The 25,350-nt window shown below is 38.9% G+C and overlaps 1 protein-coding gene across 4 annotated transcripts in view; it reads left to right on the forward strand.

Moving 5' to 3' along the window:
- The first annotated feature begins 3,110 nt into the window (after positions 1–3,110).
- LOC117430735 (protocadherin-19) overlaps positions 3,111–25,350 on the forward strand; it is a 47,913-nt gene continuing 25,673 nt past the window's right edge. The window contains exons 1-2 of one of the 4 annotated variants that reach the window (XM_034902776.2): positions 3,111–6,416; positions 9,542–9,890. In XM_034902776.2, coding sequence (XP_034758667.2) covers positions 4,285–6,416; positions 9,542–9,890 — 2,481 coding nt within the window. In that variant the 5' untranslated portion in view covers positions 3,111–4,284. The remainder of the gene's footprint in view (positions 6,417–9,541; positions 9,891–25,350) is intronic. The other 3 variants (XM_034902779.2, XM_034902777.2, XM_034902780.2) reach the window with 3 other exon arrangements.

A 25,350-nucleotide genomic window follows, 5' to 3' on the forward strand; every position in this document is an offset into this window, starting at 1 on the left:
ATGCTTTTGCAAGTACAAACATCTGAAATAGAAGTTTACAAACCTCTCTAAGGAATGTTAAAATTAGGAAGTAGAACAAGCAACAATCCTGCCATTGTTACAGGGCTCTAATGACAGACAACAACTACTCTGTTCAGGAGCCCCTTTCCATTTGGGAAGAGACTCTGCTTGGGTGTTTGGGGGCACAATGATGTTGATATCCTTTGCATGGGAATGTAGACTTTGTATTGAAGTACAGGTAAAAACAAGAAAATAACTAAATAAAGACCTAGCCTGGCTGAAAAAAAAAGGCTGAGCATCCTTAGAGACAAGATCTGGAATATCAGCAGTTCTATCTTGTTTAAATAGCATGCTAAAAGGGCATTTATCCAAGACCACTTATATATATATATATATATATATATATATATATATATATATATATATATATATATATGCAGAATAGGAGCAGGTCTGGCTCATAGGTGGTATTGGAAGTGCAGCACATCTTTAGAAATCAATAACTGCACTGGGATCTATTAAAAGCTTTTTTTTTTTACTTAATCTCTTTTACTATCTAATAACTGGGGGGTTTGAATATCCATTTGGTTAAAAAAAAAAGGTGGAAAGTGAAAATTCCTCTATATTGTTGCAGTGTTCACAATGTTCATGTTAAGACTGTTTTTATATATGGGTACATACACGAATAAACAGATGCAAACAAGTCACAGCGAATTAAGGATTTGAAGCAAATACCAATAACAATCTTATTTCAAAAACTGACTGGACCCGGTGCACAGGAAGCATAGGACAAATGAATAATTACTCTTCGGATTGCAGTCGCGATTATAATGTTTAGTGGCCTTGTGAAGAACCATGGCACCAGATTCAAAACGACTGGCTGTTTATCCACTAGGGATACATAAAACAGTACAAATATAGGCCTAGTTATTAGAATTTCAATAAGATACAATAATCAGGTTTCAACATCCAGTTTGCTTACACCGCCAACCAGAGGAAATACCCAAGACTATACATTTAATAAACACACTGGAAGTTTATATTGTGTTCCTTTTCTCTGTTTTTTTGTTTGTTTGTTTTTTGCCGCGGCTGCGCCACATCGTGGAAAATAAAACGGTGCCGTTATAAATGTGTGCTGTCCTTCACAGTGCTTTATACTAGACGATCTTAGTAAACAGGACGTTTGATGAAAAAAAATTACAACTTAAGTACTTGATGAATAACACATATTAAACATGCATTATGCCTTTAAGAACGGCAATGCAAGTAATTGATTTGGGGGCTAAATGATGTGCAAAGGTGTGGGTGGGGGGTGTGTGGGGTGTGTGGGGTGTGTGGGGTGGGGGGCGAGGTAAAGGGTGTGTGTGTCGGTGTGTATGTGTGGGGGGGGGGTTACTTCTTCAAAACACCAATAAAGACATGGAGCTAAAAAAAAAAATGCTTACAATGCTTCAAAAACAGCCAATGTTGCTGTAATAATCACAAACGGTTTTTTATCTGTCAAATCAATAGCCTACTGTGGTTTTGCAATTAAAAAAAAGCCTGTAGGCCTAGAATGCCAAAGCTCGTGCGCAGCGGATGCAATAAACAGAATATGATCAAATACGACTTATATATTTGAGTCAATTTGATGCTGATAAAGGGATCAAATAATTCTTAGACATTCATTTATATTCTTATCACGATTGCTGGGTGAACAGTAGAGGAGTGATGAATGTGTGGAACTTTTCAGCAGAAGAGGCTTTATTCTGCATTGTGTTATCAAGTATAATTAAGCGAATGCATGTGCACTAGGAAAACAAAAGAAACGAGCTGTAGACTTAAATATCCCGTTACTAGTACTTTCAGTGAGACAGATGTAATTCCATTTGAAAACAAGTACAATCAGCTCCCTTGTTGCTGTGATCTTGGTGAACTTAATGTAGGACCTAGAATGTGCCGTCTGCAGTTTTCTGCTATAATTACACTCGTATTTAGACGCTGTATTGTACTGCATAAATGATATGCAGCGTGTCATGTGTAAAGAGATCATGTTATAGCTTAATGTATATTTTATTTTCCTATTGAAGTTTGCTGGCACATCTGATGTAAAATTTTCAATGTGAAGAAACAAAAGAGGGAATATTTCGCTAGTAACTGATAATGATCATATAATCCACTGCCCGCACACAAGCATGGCTAAGGAATGACGTTTACTAAACGGGCTACAGAGATCATAGCAATTTTATCTGCCAATTAAAGGACTCTCTGTTTGAAGGATAACACCACACACTGTTAAAAGAAAAGTGTAGCAAGCTGTAGCAAGTCTGGAAGTCCAGCAAAACAAGAAAATAAAAAGGCCACTCGTTTCACCGATATTTATCTTACATGAGCATTCAAATGACACGGCGAGTGAAGCCGGTGGAAGTGCCGCTGTAGCTATCCGTGGTCCTGCTCCTATTACAGTCTCGTGAAACGCAAAATGCCATCTCTCTAGCTCCAATATAGATAAGAGGCAATAACAGATCTGCTAGTGTTTACAAAAATAAATAAAACATGGATTATTTAAAATAATGTCGTTTTTGCGCTTTCCGAATACTTGTTCTATGCCGTCATCTCCGAATGAAAAGAACGAGGATGTGTGTTGTAAGAAAACGAGTGCTATGATTGAGCACGTGGAGTAACGAAAGAAAAAAAAGGGATGTGACAGTCTTGATAAACACTTCCTCCATTCTTTACCAGAGAAGAAAGCTTAACGACGGACACCGTGCCTGTTTAAAGACTGCAAGACAACGACGAATTATATTGAATAATCAGATTTCAAAAATGTTAATTAATACAAACGTAATGTGGATGTTTACATTGGAAACAGTTACATGCTACAGAGTCACTGGTTATCTGTGGAACAGACCAGGCTGGCGCTGAATTCAGCTAGAATGGCCATTACAATACATGCCTTTCTCTCGTGCTCTGAAAACTAAATGCAGGGAAGTTTGCCGACTTCAGCCGCAGCTGCACTTGGCTCCTCCCACCAGTCAATCGATCCCTCGAGTGTGGCCTCTGATTGGCTGAGCGGGGTGCGGGTCTTAAGACTGAGCGACAGGCGCTGGGCTGTGCAGCCAGCAGTTTGCACTAGAGATGCAAGCTGAGAGCAGACAAGGGTCGGCTGTACTGAGTCGCTTTTGTATCCCATCCTCAGGCTGGAATTTTATGAGCCCGTTTTCACAGTACATCTGAGCACGACCTCTGCCTCCTGTCATCATTCCCCAGCATCCTGATTTTATTTACTTATTATTATTAACAAATACTGGATTTCTTATAAAGTGTATTGAAATACACAGCAAATACACTTATGTGGTGTTACTGTTGTAGAGGGGACTAAAACTGTAAGTCTTAGCTCTGGAGAAGCAACCTTCTGTCTTAAGGAAAATTGGATAATTCTGGACTGGACTGGACTGGAAGTGTAAAGACTTGTGCCTTCAACAGCAGCATCTTGCTTCTTCTGCCGGATATCATGCTGTAATTGCACGACTGGATACAGCACTATTTAAATGTGGATTTTTCACCAAGATTTCAATCGGAAAGCTCTCTGTTTTGTACCCGAACAGCAGCACAATTGCAAATCATTTTACTCTGAAAAGAAAAGATTAAAAAACTGAACCTTTTTCCATTTTTTTTGTTTAACTGGTTAAAAAAAGAACCAGAACGGCCGATTTCTTAATAGAAATACCTCTGGATGCCATTGTATTTGCAGACAAAATACCGTAATGCAACATATTACACAGTAACATATTTTCTTTTTAATGGATTTTTCTGTGTGGATTTAAGTATTTTTTTTTTTTAATTAAGGATATCATCTTTTTTTTACTACATAACGAAACTGAAACAGCATTTGTAATGGTGAAGCTTATTTTCTGTTTTGCAGTTATTACAAAATACACCGTATGTGAGTAAATTGTCTTAATATATATTACTTGAATATATCAGACTGCATAACATGACTCAACCGTTAATACAATGAAGTGAATGAAATGAAGATCTGTTACACAGTAAGTAAATCAGATCAAGAAGCGTGTTGCTGATATCCTTATCACCGGGAATTTGTTTTTGATGCCTACAATTGTCATGTTGGCATTCAATACCTTTATTGATAATAACTTTTAAATTAAGTGCATTTTGAATATATATACACTTTGATAAAGACGGGGCGCTCAGATGATCAGAAATGATTAATTTAAGTTATTATTTATTACAATAGTAATAACAGCAAGATCACAATCAACAAGTATAGTCCCTGTCAAGGAGATGGATGTATTACACATTCTACCGATTTTTCTACTGTGCTGGACTCAAGCAGGAGCTGTGATCAATCTGAAATATTCTGTGGACGAGGAGCAGAGAGCCGGCACTGTGATTGCTAATATTGCAAAGGATGCTAAAGATGCTGGATTTGTGGTCGATCTCAGGCAGCCTGCCTTTCGGGTCATCTCTAATTCCGCACCGCATTTGCTGGACATCAATCCCGCGGGTCTGCTGGTCACCAAGCAAAAAATTGACCGGGATATATTTTGCAGGCAGGCCCCCAAATGCGTTGTCTCGTTGGAAGTGATGTCTAACTCTATGGAAATATGTGTGATTAAAGTTGAGATAAAGGACCTAAATGACAATGCACCAAGTTTCCCCACAGACCACATAGACCTTGAGATTTCAGAAACGGCAACCCCGGGCACTAGGATCCCACTAGAAGGCGCTAACGACCCCGATTCCGGGAGCTTTGGGGTGCAGACCTATGAAATCACCCCAAATGATCTGTTTGGACTGGAGATCAAGACCAGGGGAGACGGGTCCAGGTTTGCAGAGCTAGTTGTAGAGAAAAGCTTAGACAGAGAAATGCAGTCCCATTACAGCTACATGATCACCGCATTGGACGGGGGTGACCCCCCTAATTTTGGCACAGTTGAGCTGAATATCAAAGTGATAGACTCTAATGACAATAACCCCGTTTTCGACGAGCCTGTCTTCACTGTAGACGTGCTGGAAAACTCTCCCGTTAACACTATAGTGATCGACTTGAATGCAACAGATCCAGACGAAGGAACAAATGGGGAGGTGGTGTACTCATTTAACAGTTATGTGTCTGAGAAAACCAGAGACGTTTTTAAGATTGACCCCAGAACTGGAGTGATCACGGTCAGTGGGATGTTGGACTTCGAAGACACGCAAGTTTATGAGATTGATGTTCAAGCCAAAGATCTGGGTCCAAACTCCATCCCTGCGCATTGCAAAGTGACTGTCAAGGTTCAGGATGCAAACGATAATGTTCCAGTAATTAATTTACTGTCTGTGAACAGTGAAATGGTGGAAGTAAGTGAGAATGCTCCTCTGGGGTATGTTATAGCCTTGGTTAGGGTCTCTGATAGAGACTCAGGGTCCAATGGACGAGTGCAATGCAGGCTGCTGGGCAACGTTCCTTTCAGGCTGCAGGAATATGAAAGTTTTTCCACCATTTTAGTGGATGGGAGGCTAGACAGAGAGCAGAAGGATACTTACAACTTGACCATCTTAGCCAAAGACAATGGCATCCCTTCTCTACAAAACACCAAATCATTTATTGTGAAAGTCACCGACGAGAACGATAACCACCCCCACTTTTCCAAGCCATATTATCAAGTGATTGTCCAAGAAAACAACACGCCAGGCGCTTACCTGTTGTCGGTTTCAGCCAGGGACCCAGACCTGGGATCGAACGGCAGTGTTTCTTACCAGATCCTGCAATCTCAAGTCAGAGACATGGCAGTTTTCACCTATGTGTCCATAAACCCAACGGGTGATATCTATGCTCTGAGATCTTTCAACCATGAACAGACCAGGTCCTTTGAATTCAAGGTTTTGGCCAAAGATGGGGGTAACCCATCCCTCACCAGCAACGCCACTGTGCGCGTTATAGTATTGGATGTCAATGATAACACACCAGTCATAACCGCACCACCTTTGGTAAATGGAACCGCTGAGGTGTACATCCCGAGAAATGCAGGTGTGGGCTACCTGGTGACCGTAGTAAAAGCCGATGACTATGACGAGGGCGAAAATGGACGAATAACATATTCTATTTCCGAAGGGGACAGGAGTTTCTTTGAGATTGACCAGGTCAATGGAGAAGTCCGGACCACTAGGACCTTTGGAGAGAACGCAAAGACTGCATATGAGTTGATTGTGGTTGCCCACGACCACGGCAAGACGTCTCTGAGTGCCTCTGCCCTGATCCTAATCTATCTCTCACCGGCGCTGGATGCACAGGAGTCTATAGGACCAGTAAATTTGTCGCTGATATTCATCATTGCTCTGGGCTCCATTGCTGCTATTCTATTTGTCACTATGATCTTCGTGGCAGTCAAGTGCAAAAGGGACAACAAGGAAATCAGGACATACAACTGCAGGTAAATAAGCACTTTTTTAATTGTCAAAACAGGCTCACGTTTACTGTATTCCAAGTGTGTATTTATTGTAATCTATGATTATTTTATATAATCGTTTACAGATAAACGTTAGTTGATTTTCATCATTTAACAATTGATATTTGTGTGAGTTTAAGACTGTGCGTGCCTGTGTGTGCGTGTGTGTGTATGTGAAAACCTCCCCTTGTATTGAAATTACCTGTAACCCTTATTACAATGCAGCTAGTGTTAAACACATAATACAAATACTTAAGGCATCCTTTCCTCAGCAATTTACCAGATTTTTAATTAAAAATGGGAATTTTTTTTTTTCGGTTGACCACACAGCACTCTATCGTTCTGTTTTATTGCTGTAATCCTTCAACTGTTGGCTGGCTCGCTTCAGATTGATACAGCTACGCGTATAGGCTGCAGGTTCTGATGCTCAGTACACCGCGCCTGTCCTGCTCAGATTAAATAGGCAAAACAGCTCCACTCAATAAATGCAAAGCTTTTAAGAATTTTCATTGGGTGCATTTATGTTTACTGTGACGTACATCTCGTTCTGAGCGTGTATGCACGCAACAATGTGGTGTGCATCAAATCAATCAAATGGACTAAAGAAATGAGATATTTAATAATCTTGCGGTTTTCCCAGGACTGTGTTTTCCAACACAATAATTGAAGCTCTATGTGGGCTGCAATCTAGATTTTTCACTTTTCACTTTTTCGTTTTCCTCTGTCATTTTGAGGATTAAAAAAATAATTTGGACAGTAATTAACTGTTGGGACGTGGAGTTCATTAACCTGAGACAATAATAATGTTAATGTAAAAACTGTGAACAATAAAACACCCGCATTTGCAATAAAAAAAAATGTGAGCAGTGTATTCGAAATAATGGTTAATATAGGCTAGAATTATTGAAACTTTTTTTACTTTATTCATATATATGTGCGAGGCAGATATTAATATTTAATATTGTGAGATATATTTAAAATAAACTTGCCTCAGGATCGCATCTAATGTATTCAATTGCTGTATCCCCCTGTAATTATTTTTCATGCAGCAGCCTACAGCTGAGGCCAAAAGTTTTGCATCACTTACAATTTTCGGATTGAGACATATATATATATATATATATATATATATATATATATATATATATATATATATATATATATATATATATATATATATATGTAATCAAAGAAACTAAAAAAAGTATATGGCACAAGTCGCCTGGAAGCCTAGGTATTTCATGTTAGATTTGCAAATGTCAATTTTTTTCAATATTTTTATGTAATAAAATATGTTAACGTAACGTTGTTCAGCGGGTTTCATTCGAGTTTATGAAGCAAAATTATTTCATGACAGACATACTGAAACATCGGCATATTATAAATTTGAAGTTAGTTGGAATGGAAGAGGCGTGCAATGTATTATTCAACAAATGTTAAATGCAGCAGCAATTTCATTCTAATGTCATGAAATCTTTGCGTTGGCGCGTATACACGCACATATAACATCAATGCCAGGTTAGAATGCTCTTTCAAGAGAGGTCCTGAGGTTGACCTGACTGACGTTTATTGTTCAAATCAAACTAAGAGAGAGCGAGCGAGGCAGCATGCATTATCAGCACCAGCACGACCTACTCTCGAAAGACGGAGTGCCAGACAGAGACATGTAGCAGAAATTGATATTAATACCTCCTTGCTTAGCAACTGACCGTAATGAATATATTTTTTGTCTTATGAGACAGTTTACAGTGTAGCGCACAGATTTCCTGCAGCCCCTTTACAGCAGGAGCATGGGATCCCCTACAGCAAACCAAACGAGTTGAGTGCAGCTACTACTGCAGGTAGAGGCAAAGATTGTTGATCCCCTTAGGTGTTTACCAGTAAAAGATCCATGAATTCATTAAATAGCTAGTCAATAATAACAATAGACAGCTAAACAAATGCTGCAGCTTTATAATTGGATGTTTCCCAACCTAACTCAAATATTTAAAGACAAACAGAACAGTTACATTCTCATCTTCTATCGGCCTGGACACCCCTCCTCCTGGCAAAAATCTATATGGTCTGCGAGAGACGCAGTCTCTGAATGCATCAATATACAGGCTGCTTTAAATTGAGCTTTGTACAGTAGTTGCAGAGCTATATGCTATTTATAGCAACAGCCTTGTCTGCTTTGTTTTTATTGATCACCCAGGTTTATCCAGATTTTACACATGTTTGTTCTCTTTTTATTTATTGATTTATTTATGATTAGGATTTATATTAGTGGAGTATTTTATGCTTTAATTAAGATTGTAATGAAGAAATACATTTAAATATAACCCAGTGTACAATGAAGGATGCAAGATATTCACGGGTATACTTGCATGAGCCTGTCTTAACAATGCAGGACCTGTGTAACTGACCATGTACTGTAGGTTTACTTATTCCAGTGCCTCTTTGCTGTGAGCTGCCTTGGGGCACTCCAAGATACTGCAAAGATACTATTATTCTTATAGCTGCCAGGTTGTAAACTTGAGGCTTGTGGTGGAGAGGTGTATTCAAAGGGGATGTGTTCTTCGTCCTCATTCTCGCCCTGGCTGTTTTGGGAGTGTGCCCCTATCGGTTTAGATGCCTTTCCTTTCTATTCTGCTCTGGTGAAATGTTACACATTTGCAAAGATACTGTAGAAGGTTAAATGCAAATCATGTACCACGGCTAAATATATTTGACATTTGCATGTTTATGTGCGTGTGTGTGCGTGTGTGTGTGTGTAACACACATCCTTTATGTAAATCAAAATAAACAGATTATTAGCAGCCATTCAAAGCCTGTTAACATTACCAGTACTACATGCACATATACATAAAGAAACACTAAATATACAAGCACTTATGTGGGGACATTGAAGACATTGAGAAATACTTTTAGTTGTTATATTTGTCATTGGGGTTCTGTTAGCATTTCTAAATTGACCAATATTGAGTGTTTTACAGTTATGGTTGAAAGCACTTCTGTAGGTAATGAAATGTCTTTTTCAAACATATTGTCTACTTTACATCCTTACAGTTTTACCTCAGACTATTTCAAGTATGAAGAGTGGAGCTTGCAAGTGCATTGATCCCACTTAGTTGTGTCTTTCTGCGCAGGGTGGCGGAGTACTCGTACGGCAGCCAGAAGAAATCCAACAAGAAGAAGAAGATCAGCAAGAACGACATCCGTCTGGTCCCGCGCGACGTGGAGGAGACGGACAAGATGAACGTGGTGAGTTGCTCCTCGCTGACCTCCTCGCTCAACTACTTCGACTACCACCAGCAGACCCTGCCGCTGGGGTGCCGGCGCACGGAAAGCACCTTCCTCAACGTGGAGAACCAGAATTCTCGCAACGCTGCCCCCAACCACGGCTATCATCAAACCTTCACCGGCCAGGGCCCACAGCAGCAGCCTGACCTCATCATCAACGGCATGCCACTGCCAGAGGTGAGCCGCATTAAATCCTAAGCTGTGCTGCTATTGCCTGGGGAGGAAGGCCCCTTCAGGCCTCTCCTTTGCGTTTGCACACTCTGGTGGCTTACCGTGATCCAAACACCCAACAGGTTTTATTTGAAAGGGTCCTGCTAGAATGGAGCAAAGTCAAAGCAGAAACAATTATTAGAGCAAATTAACCCCTCGGGGGTTGGTATCAGATGCTATGTTATTTCATTGTTAATGAAACTTATTATTTATAAATAATAATAATATGCATATGATATTATTGTTATGATTTTTTATTGAAAATATAAATAAGTAAAAAAAGGAAATCATCACAAAAAAAGAAAACAAAAACAAGAAACTCCAATTTAACATGACCTCCCTCATTAGTTATTATTGACATTTAGTGTTCATGGATGCCAAGTTAGCATTTTTTTGAAGCCTGGTAAGTAAATCAGTCTTCACTGAGCTCAGTTTGACTGGGCAGGGAGGAATATAAGCAAGCCTGATTATTGTGTTTGACCTGGAATTTAGTCAGGACTCTTCTTTGAAAGAGCGCTTAATTTTCAGAAAGTAGAACTTGGTTTCACTACTAATCCAAATCAGACAGTGGTCACTTTAGTTGAAAAGAGTGCAGAAATAGCACACTGAGTTTGTAAACCGTGCAATCCAGATACAATACAAATACACATTCAAAATGTACTACATACTGCACAATGTTAGTCTAAAAAAATGTACTGTGTACATTCATGGGTGCTTACCCCCTGCATCTTTCTGAATTTGCAGTTTGGTGAACCAGACTCCCCAAGAGTTTATTAAGAGCAAACTTGTGCTTTGCAGCATCAGATGGCTGTACTCGAGCCAAAGGCCTTAATGCCGAGTCTTGCTAGGCTGACGTTGCCTCTGTGTAGGCCAGCTGATCCTTAGCTTATGGATTGCAGTGCTTGCAAGCAGGGTGAGTCAAATCAATCGGCCCAGGCCTCCAGGCTCTCTGTTGTGCATTAAAAGGGAGACCCTCCGAGTGAAATCAGCCTGAATCGCATGACAGAAAAACTATCGCTGTCATTATCGGCACATTGCGCTACTCACAGCCAGCCTCCTGCAGGTATAAACAACATGGTCTGTCGGTCAATATGGATCAATGGAATAGAGGAGATTTACCTTGTGATTTAGCACATGTCCTCAGCTTGCAGAGGAAAGTGTGACAGTATGCGTGTGTGTAGAGGATTGCCAATTAAAGCTTTTTGTCGATAAATAGACCTCTGCAAGTTTGGTAGCTCCCTTTGGGAGCTAGAAGACCCAGTAGTAAGGAAGAAAAACATATATATCTAGATGTGTGGTGTCTCTGCTGCAAATGAAAAAAAAAAGCTGCAGACTGATTTAGTTTCTTATCTTATGCAAAGTCCACCAGATATGTTTGATACCACCAGATACCACCAGAGTATGCCATGATACCAGGTGGCTGGAGCCATCATGGTTTCTCATTTCTGAGCACTGTTGTGACCCCTCTCTTCTCCACATGAAACTCTTTAACAATATTTTCAATATTCTACTTGATCTAACCATTTAATAATAATAATAATAATAATAATAATAATAATAATAATAATAATAATAATAATAATAATAATACATTATTTATGATGCCAGAAGCTATAGAGACTTGAATATATGGGAATTAGTAACCTACTATTTGTATAAACCATACAGTAATCCTGCAGAATAATGTCCTTATAAAATGTTGGCTTTTCTATGGCAGTTTTTGTTAATGCATTAGTTTCTGTGAAAATGTATTTCCCCCATTGCTGGTGTATTATTATTTTTTTTAAACACTCAATCAATCAAACAATCCTTCAAGCAAACCAGGTGGCATGGTCTGCTGGGAGAGTTGAAAATGCAACGTCTACTTCTAATGGAAATTAGCATCCTTACTGTGGAAGCCCCACCTTGTGATCTGTTCTGGGGTACTGTTCCCCATGTGTCTCAGATTCCCCCCCCCCCCCTCCATTAAACCTATATACTGGCCTCCCATCCTTTTTTTAATCAAAACAAACTAATTTATAGATTAAGGGATAACAGTAAAGAAAAAACTAGTCAGGGAATTTCACGCTGTAATAAGCCCAATGGAGATCATAAAGACTTTGAGCTGGCGTGTGCGAGCAAAATGTCACCACAGTTAATTTTCTGAGTGCTCACAGTCCTCTTGCCTAATGCTCTGATATTGGCCACTAGAGATTAGGAACTAAAATCCTAAATTATTTTCGCGGGGGGGTCTGAAGCTTGTTGAATTACACCATTCGTTTGGCAGTGACAGGTGTATGCCGAGGGGCAGCTTTTTAACATTCTGGTACTGACTGGCTGTACTGACAGCTTCTAAGTCAGGTATGTAGAATTCCATTAGATTCAGAGACTCCCCTTGGCTCTGTTACACCAGCCACACAGTCTATCTGCAGGGCTAGTCAGCTGCTGCTTTACAAACATGAAGGCACACGGTGGGAAAACAGGGACAAGTGGGAGAACTGAAACTGCTTTGTGGAAAATCTTTTGAAAACAACACCATTTGCATAATATATTTAAATGGGCTTTCACAATCACATCTAAACTATTCAGGCTAAGGATTTGGGGAATGAAGTACAGGTTTTGGATTTTTGTTTTAAGAGTTACTGTGTGAGAAAACCTGGCACTTTTTAACAGGCAGCGTCATGGATTTGGATCAAACAGGAAATGAACAGATGTAGTTTATTTGCTTTGAACCACAGATGTAGTTTATTACTTTGAACCACAAATAAATATTCGAAGGAGTTGGAAATGCACATTAATTTGGAAGGAAAAGCATTAGCCATTGTTATAACTATTTATGGTTGAAATGTTTTAGTACATGTTAATGGGAACATTAGCATCAATTTAAGGAAATTATTGAATTACTGTATATTTTCTTTACTGTATTTGTTTTGTTTGTTTTAGAGCAAAGTCTAAAACCTATTGTATTTTATTGTTATAATACACTGCAAATGCTCTTCTTCAAGATGCTTACATTCTCCTTCACCTACAGGATTCTGCATAAAGTGTAATGTAAGCATATGTTACTTCGATACAGCTTAATTTGTAGTTTGAACCACTTAGCAAGAGGTAATTGGAACGTGAGCAAACAAGAGTCATATGTAACGGTAGAGATTCCAAATTACAGCACTTGTTCTGAGGTTTTGAGGACTCAGTTGTGGTGGACTCAAAGTTTGATTTACTGAATGAGGAGCAAGCCATGGGGTTTGTTTGAAACCTGGCTCTGTGGTGCAGTACATAACACATTTCTACTACTGGGATAGAAAAGACATTTAATAAGTTTAATGGCACCTTGCTAAAATTGCCAGAAAAAAATGTTATTGTCTGTTGCCAATATGTTGGCACAATTACCTGCTTACCTCACCTTGTTGCAGTAAGCTAATCATTTTACAAGAAAAAGAAAAGTAGCATTATATATCATATAGCATATTGTACTAACCAATACTAGCTGTTATTATTGCATAATTTTGGTATATGTGTGACTGTTGCAGGTGTCTCCTCTCTGTAATGTGTTTGGAGCTTGTCTCATGCAAGCTTTGTAAATCGGCTAATCAAATGTGCACTTTCCCTTAGTCAAGGCTTAATTCTACTCTTCTGTAGTTTGCCAGATCGTTTTTCTTGACCTCACTGCTTAAAACATTTTTTAGAAGTCTTGAATTTCTAAGCAATAAGTTTGATGTAGGCTTTCTGAATCATACCATGATTAGGATTTGAGCTTTCTTTTCTCACAGGTGTCTTACAGTAGCTCTAATAAACAGTTTTAAGCTCTGCGTTCAGACGTTTGCTACAGACTATACATATGTGGGCACTGTGGTGTGGAATATCATCTGTGTTTTATTTGTTCTTTACAAAGCCGTTTTCATTAATTAAACATGCAGGATTTTGCACTCGCCTAAATTTCATAAAACTAATCCAAATAATCTGCCTAAAATCCCATACAAGATAAAGTAAAGGTCACAGTACAGTGTCTGCTTTGAGAGGCTTTATATGCAAAGACTTTATCGAGTTCAGACGCACTGATTCGATGAAAAGATTTGAACAGTTTCAATAAAGTATCTCACTCATCCTCAGGGTTGGGAATGAAATGTTTTCCTGATAGATAACAACTTTGCTTGAGTTCAAGTGTTGTGCACTTTCATGTTCTTGTTGGAGATGAATCTCAGCCCACTGCATTGTAACTAGTGCTTTGCAATTAGTGAATTGCTTGAATGCATTGTAGTACATTGGCAACACATTGGTAGATCTGATCCTAGGTCCTAGCAGGCAGGTATTCAGCACTTTTTTCCAATCTGACTAAGAAATAAATGGGTAGAATTGGGCAGCTGTATGAAGAAAATATATTCTTTTTACCTTTGAGAAGCACTCCAGAAATGTCATAGAAATTTAAATTTATGTTGCAGAAATGTCACAGCCTATGCAAGTTTGCAAAAATGCATTTTTTTCTTCTATTTCTTTTTTTTTTCTAATAAAGAAGTTTTCAAAGCCAACATTGAAACGTTGCATCCCGCAGGCCCCCAACCTTAGTCTGGATCAATGCGTGCATTCCGAAGCAAAAGCGTCAAAAACAGAGAGGCCTGACACAGGATGACATAAGCATGTCACTACTTCCTGCCTGTAACAAGATGTGATGTTAGCTCACTTTGTGCACTGGGTCGGAACAGCTTCATGTGGAGCAGGGTTAAGAATAATGACAAGAAGAACAGACAGGGCAAGGCATCCCGGTCTCCAGCCTAAAGCAGATTATGAGTTCAGATCCAGGTGCCTGAGACTCCTCATTTAAAATGTGTCCTTTCGTTTGTCTGTTTTCTCATTTTTTCAAACATTTATCTTCCTAGCCTCCTACAGTCCTTTCAGATTACATGTTGGTGTTATCTGATAAGCTGTTTTTTTATAATTTATTTTTTTTATATAATTGTCGTTGCCAATTATTTTTTATTATTTTCTCCCAATTTGGAATGGCCAATTATTTTAATATGCTCAGCTCACCGCTACCACCCCTGCGCTGACTCAGGAGGGCGAAGACGAACACACACTGTCCTCCGAAGCGTGTGCCGTCAGCCGACCGCTTTTTTCACATTGTGGACTCACCATGCAGCCACCCAAGAGCTACAGCGTTGGAGGACAACGCAGCTCTCGGGCAGCTTACAGACAAGCCCACAGGCGCCCGGCCAGACTACAGGGGTCGCTGGTGCGAGCACACCCTGACCGACCTAACCCTCCCTCCCCTACATTAATATAGTCCAAGATTATGAGGAGTCTTCACATGCATGTGCATTGGTTTATATTGTACTTTTAAAGGATCTATAGAATAGTAAATATGATTGTCATGAATATTATGTTGTAAAACATACTCTACTTATGAAGCCATTGTAATCAGCAGAACTAACATAATTACATATAATATAGCAAACTGTATATCTTTTTATAACTGCTTGGTTTTATTTTATTTTATTTTTGTTCCTCCTACGTTATTGCCCACATTCAAATGTAAATAGTTTTAACAGATTCCAGAAACATTTTTCATGATTAAGCAGAAAAGAGCACTTATAGATATGATATTTCTAAGATGTGTTATTAAGAATGATTAAAAAAAAAAAAATTCCATCAAAATAGAAGTGTATTCAAATGATGAGTACACAAGAGCAATAGGGGTAGCAAGAATGTTCCAAGAATGAAATAGGAAATGCAAAGTGACTGAACTTCTTTCTCGTTCACCATCTGCCTTCACGTTCTGTGGCTTGGTGGGGGTACATTGTGAGGGCAAAGTCAGGGATATGATACTTCGGCTGCTGGTGCCTTACCTGCTCGGTGGATTAAACAAATCGCTCCACGGTTTGTCTGTTTTTCCCTTGAGACAAATAGATCACAAAGCAAAGGTGGTAACATTCCAGTGCATCTTCCATCATGCATTCTTCAAACACAAGAAAACAAACGACCTACCTGGTTAAATAAAGGTTTAAATAAATGAAAATAAATTAAACAATTAAAAGAGCAGCATTTCTGCAATTGTGTTGGTCTCGAGAAATCACTGACAATGTGGACTGCAGGAGAGAAAATAACTTATAACATTAAAATCTCTCTCTTTTTTTTGTTCCCATCTCTCATTAGCATACATTTCAGTGCCAGCTTTCAAATCGCCTGCAGTTAAATTAACAGGAAGTGAAAGGTCGGCCTGGATTCTGTAACACAAGTTAGACCAGTTGTCACAGAGCAATAAGGTTCCTTGGCACTCTGTTGCATAAAACCTTTCCCTTCATACATATTTAAGAAATTCCAGGGCTTGTGCCAATGCAAGCAACAAGGAAAGTTTAGTAACAAGAACTTCCTGTGACATTTTAGTGTAACATGATGGTACTATAACTGAGTGACTGGAAAGCATGTATGTGTGTCATATGTACATATGTGTGTATATATGCATGGGGGGTGGGTCTTTAAGGACATTAAACCATTGTCCCTTTTTATCACATGGGGGCATCTAAACTGAAGACTAACCATCCTATGGGTGAGCAACATTTAATTTTGCACAAATGCAAGACTGGAAAAATATATTAATTAAAATCCATGAATAAAGATACTAAGAGAACACAAATGGGTTGAGTCCTTGTTTCGTTTCTGGATTTATTCAGCCGCTGTTCCACTCGTGTCCCAGTAATTAAAGGATCATACCTGAACCTAATGAACACTTTGCAGTGCTGACAATGTGCAGTTTGACCTTAGTTATGTAGTACTATGCAATATAGATAAAAAGACTGCAACAATCTAAAATGTATTATATCTATTGAAACATTCAAGCATTACCACACTGTAAAATGATTCAATGGTAAAGTAGTGGCACTGCAATGGTAATGGTTATGTAAGGGCAGCTGCAATGTTATAACTATTGGTAGAATGGTACCACGATGGAACCTATGACATCACAATAGAATTAACCAATGCACACCAGTAAACTACAGAACCATGGTATCATAGCAGTACCAATTTGTTACTGCATCAGAGTGAAATATTTATTCCATATCCATAGTGTCACAATTTCTTAGGTAATGGTTCTGTAAGTACAAAAGTAATATTTATTGTATCTAATTAAATATCAAACACCTCCACAGCCGTTACAGCAGTTGTTTGAGGTTTTGTGTAGGAACACAAGCAAGAATTGCAGGTGTGTGACTGAGATTTGGCTCAAATAAATTAAAATAAACAAAAAACTTTTTTTTTAACCCAATGCTCTGCAAAACCACAAATGCAAGCTTTACCAGTGTTGAATTATTTCTTTATAAATAATGCAGTTTAAAATATACAGCCATCCGAGCAGGGCAACATTGGCGTATCTAGCAATGTGGAACGATGTAAATCTGTGCAGTCGGAAATATGCAAATTTCCGAAAGAGAATGCTGATTTATAGCTGTAACTACTCAAAGAATACAGACTTTTCAATGAATTGTCCTTTTTAATGCCGTAGTTGAAAATTCACTTTTTGGCCAAGTGTCAGCTTGACTTTGTTTGGGGTAGTTTTACCACGTAAGCGAGGCAATACAGAGGATCCAGGCAGTGGCATGGTTCCTATGAAACAGCAGGACACAGTAATTATGCAGTCTTCATCTTGATAACAGGAGGCAGAGCTTGTAATGAGCTGTAGCATCCTCACACGTTGTACTTAATCGGCTATGACTGGGTACAGAGATCGCAGCACCACTTCCCTCAGTGTCAGACTGACAAATCCAGACCTGAATTGTTTTTAAGAATTTCACTCGTCTCATGGAAAGTACAGAGAAACTTTGCTCATTCATATCGGGTGCAGAGTATAAACAAGTTCTTGGAGATTAATATGCAAAAAAGTGTGAGAAGAGCCAAAGAACTGACAGGGAACATTTCCTTGTGTGATTAATATATTTTTGCATATTGTGTTTATTGTGTTTATCTAATATGTAGGGAGCTAGATTTGTTTTTTGGAAATATTTCACAGTCCTTTTGTGAACAGATACGGTAGAAGAGTAAAACAGATTAGTCATTTTATCCAGTTCTTGACTCACACTCAGTATCCTGTTTACAGAACACCAGGATGTGTTTGTATGACTGTTCTGTGCATACATTGTTCTTAGTGGGCACTCTTATTTTCCAGAGAAAGTGCAGGGATTTGATGCCTCTTAAGGGAAATTTATACTGGGGTATGGTTGAGTCTATTCCTCTGCTATTGTTTAACAAGTGTTGAAGGATCATTAATCTGAGCACAGCAGAATAGACTTTAGCACAGCCACACACAAACACATCATGCTGAGGTGTTAACAGGTAGATTTTACAAGGTTTTCCCTGGTTGAAATTCTAAAACTCTGGACTTTTGGCCCTTCGGGTAGAATTATGTTATCAGCTGACTCACCATGTACTTGCTTTCCTGGTACTAGTGTGTTTTGGTTTACAGCTATGGCCGACTTTATGAAGCAAAATTAGTTAATTCTATAGGGTAAAAATATTTGGCCATAGCTGTGGCTTAAAAAAAACAATTGCTTTGGGGCAGTTTTTTTTTTTTTTATTTATTTGTAAATCTAAGCTCCGATTTGGCCATGTCACACAGGAGGCTGATACAACAGCAAGGCTTATGCCACCCACAGTGATTGGAAATGTTGTCTGGAATTAAGATGAATGGCAATCGATGCCAGGTGCACGGCAAACAGGACAAAAGGCTTGAAGCTGGATGAGGCCAGCTGGGGTGCCTATGAGGCTGAATTGGGTTTGGCTGCCTGTTTACCTGCGCCCTGGTTATTGGGTTAGAGACAGCATTTCTAATTATAGCCCTTGAGCAGCGGTGGGTTTAGTTTGTAGCCCAGCCAAGCTGCAGCTTGCATGAGCAACTGCAAAAAGATGACTTTTGGTTTAATTTGGAGGACTAATCCAGGCTAAGTCTCTTAAAGCTGCAGCTTCCCTTCTGTGGGATTATGGGTGCATCTTTAAAAGGATCAGGGATGCTTATCATAGTGACTCCAAAAATGGAAGAAGATAGGTTGCGAGCATCAAATGTGTAAAATCTTCAAACAAAACGTATTTCTTTGTGATTATCTGGTTAGAGGGCTAAAGTGATTTATTCTTTGTCTGGAGTTAAAGCAGGCCCCCCAACAAACTGTTGAGCCATGAATGCTAACTGGAATCTGGGTTCAAAATCCAGCTTTAAGCAGCATTGGTTTTAAGATGGTATGAAGGATTTTAGAGGCGATGGTTCAGGAGTTTGATGACACTGATTCGTGAACGTACATTTCTACAGTGGAATTTGCTGGTTTCTGTCATTATTTTTGAGCTGATTTTGTTATCATCTGATTGTGAGACTACAGGGATTATCTCTGGATTTCTAATTTTGGTTTGTTGTTTGAAATAGTGTGAACCAGGAGACAGTGTTTGGTTTCATTGGTAGGGAGGGGAGAAACCGCTGGTCCCTCTTGTGGGAATAGATTAAAAGTGTTCAGCCTGAACAAAATCTCTGGCCTGGAGTACCAGGGGGAGCAGACAGAAATAGATATATTGGTGCATGTTTATGTTATATAGTGCTAATGAACGCCATCCTTGTTAATAATCACTCCTGCATACTGCAGGGATCAAAGCAGTACACCTTTTTACAGAGGTGTAATCATATCTATCTGTCTGGTTGTCTACCTATTTGTTAACTAGTTCAATGAGGTTCACTGCTGATTTCCCATAGCATTCAAGTTAAAAGAAAAAATGCCGATTTTACAGGGGGAAAAAATTAGTTAAGGTAGGTGGATCAACCTACTATATACTGTTAGACAGATGCATAAAATACAAAAGTGAGCCTGGCATTCCCTCTTCAGTTCCCACATACTTGTCAGTAATTCAAATTTAATTGGGTCCACTTTGTAGCTCATTCTATATTTATGATCATTTCCTTTGTTCTGGAGCCTTGTGCAAAGAAATGAATAAATAAATAAATAAATAAATAAATAAATAAATAAAAGAAAACAAGAAAAATGGTTGTTGAAGTCTGATTCGCTGCTCTGAATAGAATACATGTTGACGCTTCCAACCCTGCCAACTACCTCAATCGGCATGCAGGCAGCATCCTCACCAAATTGTTTAACGTGACCTTTCGTACAGTAGGACTAATTATTACCATCACACAAGCTCTGTAAACTAGACTGGTAATTATCTCAGATTTATTGGAAGGGACAGTTATGCTATTCCAGGCAGGTTGATCAAAGCAGCTGCCGGTGCTGCTATCTGAATTTGCAGCTCTGGGGCAGGTTAATTAGAGTAATTAATGCATTTCTGCAGGAAAGTGATGTGCAGGGGTGCTGGCCTGAACCCCTGCAAGCTGAAAGCAATGTCTTTAAGCACAGCTGCAGCATCGATCGTCAGCCTTCCATTATTCAGACAGTGGCATCAATTTGACCCCTCTCTGTTCCTGCACTGATTGGGTGATTAAGGGCAAAGTGGCACTTGAAACTCACATTCTGCACGCTTACACCCATTTATTAGGTATTGAGCTCTGTTTTATAAATAGCAGAAAGTATATGGTATAGAATCTTCACTGATTGGTAATGTACAGTGTATGTTGATGAAAATCATTGATCCAATTAAAACTATTCAGCTTAAACATTATTTATTATTTTATTATTTATTTATTTCTTAGCAGACGCCCTTATCCAGGGCGACTTACAATTGTTACAAGATTTCACATTATACAGATATCACATTATTTTTACATACAATTACCCATTTATACAGTTGGGTTTTTACTGGAGCAATCTAGGTAAAGTACCTTGCTCAATCTAGGTAGAGTACCTTGCTCAAGGGTACAACAGCAGTGTCCCCACTGGGGATTGAACCCACAACCCTCTGGTCAAGAGTCCAGAGCCCTAACCACTACTCCACACTGCTGCCCCATTACTCCACAATTATATTTTCATACAGGCCAAGGATGAACAATGGAAGTCAAGTCCAAGTCTATACTCCCACTGACTGATTCATTCATTATGCAACAGTCTTATGGCAGGTGTTTATAATTTTTTGTACAACCCCTGTATGCTCTCACTAGTAAGAGAAATGAAGCAAATTCATGCTTATCCATCTTTGCCAGGGGATTTAGAATAAATTACTAGGGAATCCTGTAGATTATTATATTTTAGGGGAAATCTAATTATTATTATTATTTTTTTAAAGTGCTTTTAACTTTTTTTGTTGTTGTTGTTCAATGAAGATGTCTTGATACTGGCTATAAACTGCAGAGCTTAATGGACTTGAACTGCTTTGGTGTTCCTTACAAAACTGAAACAGGACAAGGCAATTACAGCTTTCAGAACATTTTTATTTTTATCTACTTATAATAAGACTACTTTCCTGGGTGCATGGTACATTAGCCTCTACATAGATTCTAGCTTTGCGTTGTCTGATGGGAGTGAAAAAAAGCAGGTTAACACCGTAGCTGCCAGACACATAGGCTTGTATTTTATTTAGTCTTGTGTTTAGTCTTTTAGTCTGGGGCTGTTAAAACCAGGTGACTGTTTATTCCTCTGTCATAACTTGCATTGAAAAACAGGGTTTAGTAGCTGATAAAAGCACATGATCGTTTAGTTTAGATATTTATGCACATGCATGCAAGCATGGCAAGATTGACACTGTAACAGGTGTGGGATGAATCTGAGATCAACAGATAGGGATCTGTGTAATGACCCTATAGTGCATTCTGGGATTTGTGAGATATCATAGCAGTTTCTCTTAAAAACTTAAAGCACTATTTGATAAACCATGGGATGTGAAGCTGTTTGAAAAAGGAAGAGGACAGTAGCTTTGCAAAGTCATTAAAAGGCAATTGGGGTATGATCTGTTTTAGGAGCTAGGAGAACCATTATTGGTCTGCAATGTTGCCTAAAGAAGGGAGGGGTTTGTTGTGTTAGGGAAATTAGATATATCTTAAACTTAACCTGGTGACAACAACATTGATTCAATAAGAAAAAAACTGTTTAGAACAAACACAGGAAGCAATGTTCACTGGGTTTACCAAACTGCTTATTTTTTGGCTCCTGCCTTGGTCTTGCCCAGGCGTACCCTATTTCTGCCTTTGTCTGAATGGATGACAAAAAAGCCTAATGCAAATTAAATTAATTGAACACATTGCGGCTGATCCCTGTGTATTGTTGAGCTGGTGGAATCCCTGCTGAACTCTTGAGGTCAAGCCCAGTGCATCTGGCCCCAGCAGTCCACTTACGTGCTCAAGATGCCTCTCCTTTGCTAAGTAGCGTTGAGCAGAAGGTAGCTATGCAGCTCCCAGGATCCCCTACAGGGGTAGGGTTAAAGGGGACTCCTGGCACCACCAGAATGGTTATCTTATTAAACCTGCACTTGCAGTTTTTGCCAGTGGGAGGGTGGTTTGGGTTCAGTGGGCTAGCATTGGAATATTAATCCTTGGGCAGTATGCAGATTGGGGAGTGTTGGTGCAGTTGGTGTTGGTGGAATAATTTGGTTCATAATTTGTTGAATGAGTGGTGCTGAGACACCCGTACTTATCTCGATCCCAGCACAGCTAGAGAATATTTTGGCCCATGCTTAATCTGACCTAGTCTGCCCTTTCCAGCAGCATACTGTGTAAACATAATTTGTTTGAACAAATCACCAGGATGCTGGTATTAATAAGCAATGATGAAGTGCCCCTTTCTCTATCCCTTCTGTAGATCTCTTTTTGCCAGTACGGCTTTAATGGGTCTTAAAACAACGACTCATCTTATGTATAATGTCAGATTAAGGAATGTCAATAATGAAATTTTTTCAATCCAACTCCAAATGAGATTATCCCCATTCAGTCTCCGGTCCGTGTGCATCTGTCTCTATTCTCAGTGGAGTCTGTAATAAAATGTAGCAAATTTTCATTAAAGTAAAATCATTTGAAAAGATATTTCATTAGGCTGTGATAGGCAGATGGGTTTTCTTAAGAACTGTGAAGTTCACACTGTTTCCAGAGCCAACTACAGGCTCACAATACTTCAGTTCCAGGACCTGGTTCTCAAGATGTCTGGGGAGGTATAGTCAGAAGCTCATGCACAGTTGGGACTGGTGCCATTGCTTGAATTCATAGCTTATCCAAAATTTCTTACACAGAAAATCAGTGCTTAGACTCAGGACCTTTCTGATTTGAATCGGTACTTGCACTGAAGGTTGATTTTGACATTTTTCCCTTTTGGTTTCCCTACACCCATAAAATACTTAGATTCACACTTTTAAACTGCTGTCCTACAGAATTCTCTTTTTTTAAGATTATCAGTGCCTCTAAGATTCAATATAAACATTTACTAAAAATGTACTTCTTTGATTTAGCCTTAGTACTTTGTCTCTGCAAATAATAATTTGTTGTATGTGTCAGGTACTAAGTTGTTACTGTCTGTGAAAACAAAAACTACTTTGCAAACTACTAAATTATTTAGTTAGATTTCAGAATTCCCGTAATAAAATACTACTGTGAGGCTCTCAAACTAGATTAGGGATAGTTCAACTGCTCCACCTGCTTCCATGGACAAACAAACACAGAGAGGAAGAATTGCATCACTTTCACAAATTTTTGGCATCACTTTGATGTTAATCCACATGGAAGGCAAAACTGAAAGGTAACAGACCCGAATGTCATGCTTATTTTTGTAAGAATCAGCATGCCTAAAAGCAATCTGTCTAAGCAGATAAAATTCCACACTTTTGTGTGGAGGATAGATTTCAGGTACATCATGGGGATTGAAATCCACATCTCTCAGGTGATTTGAAACTGAAACTGAAATTTTTGGATTTTGGTTGAAGGAGGGAGAATATTCCTCTTGACACCAGATTTAAACTGGAGTCCCTCAGGATTGCGTGCGAGTGGGTTTAGATTTGATTGGGTTCTGAGGGCTCTTTTAAAGAAGCAGGAGAGTTCATCCATCCAGCATGACTATGCCAGGCTAGTCTGTTTACTTCTATTGCTAAAGTAAAGTGCATTCCACTTCGCCTAGCAATGTCAGACTACGTGGATGAATGTCTAATGAATGCAGACAGTGGGCACATTTATTAATAGGCGCACATAAATAATTGCAAATTCACAGTTAGTTAGCGTGAACATTTTAATCAAACACAGTTAAATAACATTGCAAAGCTTTGACCACGAATCCACTAGATTAAAAACAGATGACCCCAGCTGAAAAATTCAAAATGAGAATATTTTTTTTTTATCTTTGTCTGGAAGTGATGGGGTTGTCTGTCAGGCACTGACTGGATGACTTATTAATGCAATCTCTATTAATGTATGCATAATTTATCACATTTTTACTAGAGGCTGGCTTACATAGAAAATCTATACAACTATGTATGTTCTAGTTATGGGGAAGTAGCATGCCAGACAAACTCTCTTTTTTATTACTGACTGTCTTTCAAAGGTAACCACCCATAAGTATAACTATTTGATGTCATGCTATTAGTTCAACACCACAAGCATGCAACGAGAGTCTCTATTTGTGACAAGAACATCTATGTATTTTAATTGCTCCAGTATTAAGTAGAACAATAAAAAAGGGTAGCAATAATAGTTGATGACAAATTTATATATTTGACATGTCAAATAAATGTCTGCTTTATTGAATTGCAGCCCTCATAAGGCATTGTTCTTTGTTAAATTGTATTGTATCCACAAGATTGATTCTCAATTGTCTACATTGAGTGTGGTATGAATTGACAGGTGATATAGCATCATAATACAAAGAATATGGCATGACATTACACTTTTATTGCTGCAGTGATTGATTACTCATAAATTGCGTTAGAACCTGGGCTTTATAGAAAGGTTTACAAGACATTTTATTCATCATGCTTTACCTTATGGGAAGAAATAGAAAATGCAATCTTGTGGAGAATTATTGGAGAGACAAAGGGACTGTATTAGCCAGTTTAGGGCATTATAGTTCAAGTCTAAACATTGAAAGCTATAGCACCCAATATGTTTGCAATGTATGTCCATATGTTTGTTATCTGTATAACATCCTGGTGCTGCATTATTTGTCTCACAGAGCAATATAGTGGCGCCCAAGTTTCATGTGCATTAAAAACAGGAAATCAGGGAACACAGAAGACTACTGAAGGGGTAGTAAACATACACCATGGGAGGTAGTGTACCTGGTTGTGGGACAATACAGTGTAGCTCAAAGACAATGTGGTACAAGGATCTGTGTTTCTTCTCTGGTTGGGATAGCAGGCTAGCAGGGAACGGGTTAACCTCACACAATGGCGAGAGAAAGAGCGAGGGAGGGAGATAGAGAGAGAATACAATTCAGGGGGCCACAACATTTTTGCAGCAAATCTACAGTGTGGTTCCCCAATAGTAATTACTCTGCTAAATTGGATTTTTTATTTTTTTTGGAAGAGGCCACTTTAGGCACACAATGTTCCAATTTATTATTGC

Source organism: Acipenser ruthenus, chromosome 16, assembly GCF_902713425.1.
Source record: "Acipenser ruthenus chromosome 16, fAciRut3.2 maternal haplotype, whole genome shotgun sequence".
NCBI lineage: Eukaryota > Metazoa > Chordata > Actinopteri > Acipenseriformes > Acipenseridae > Acipenser > Acipenser ruthenus.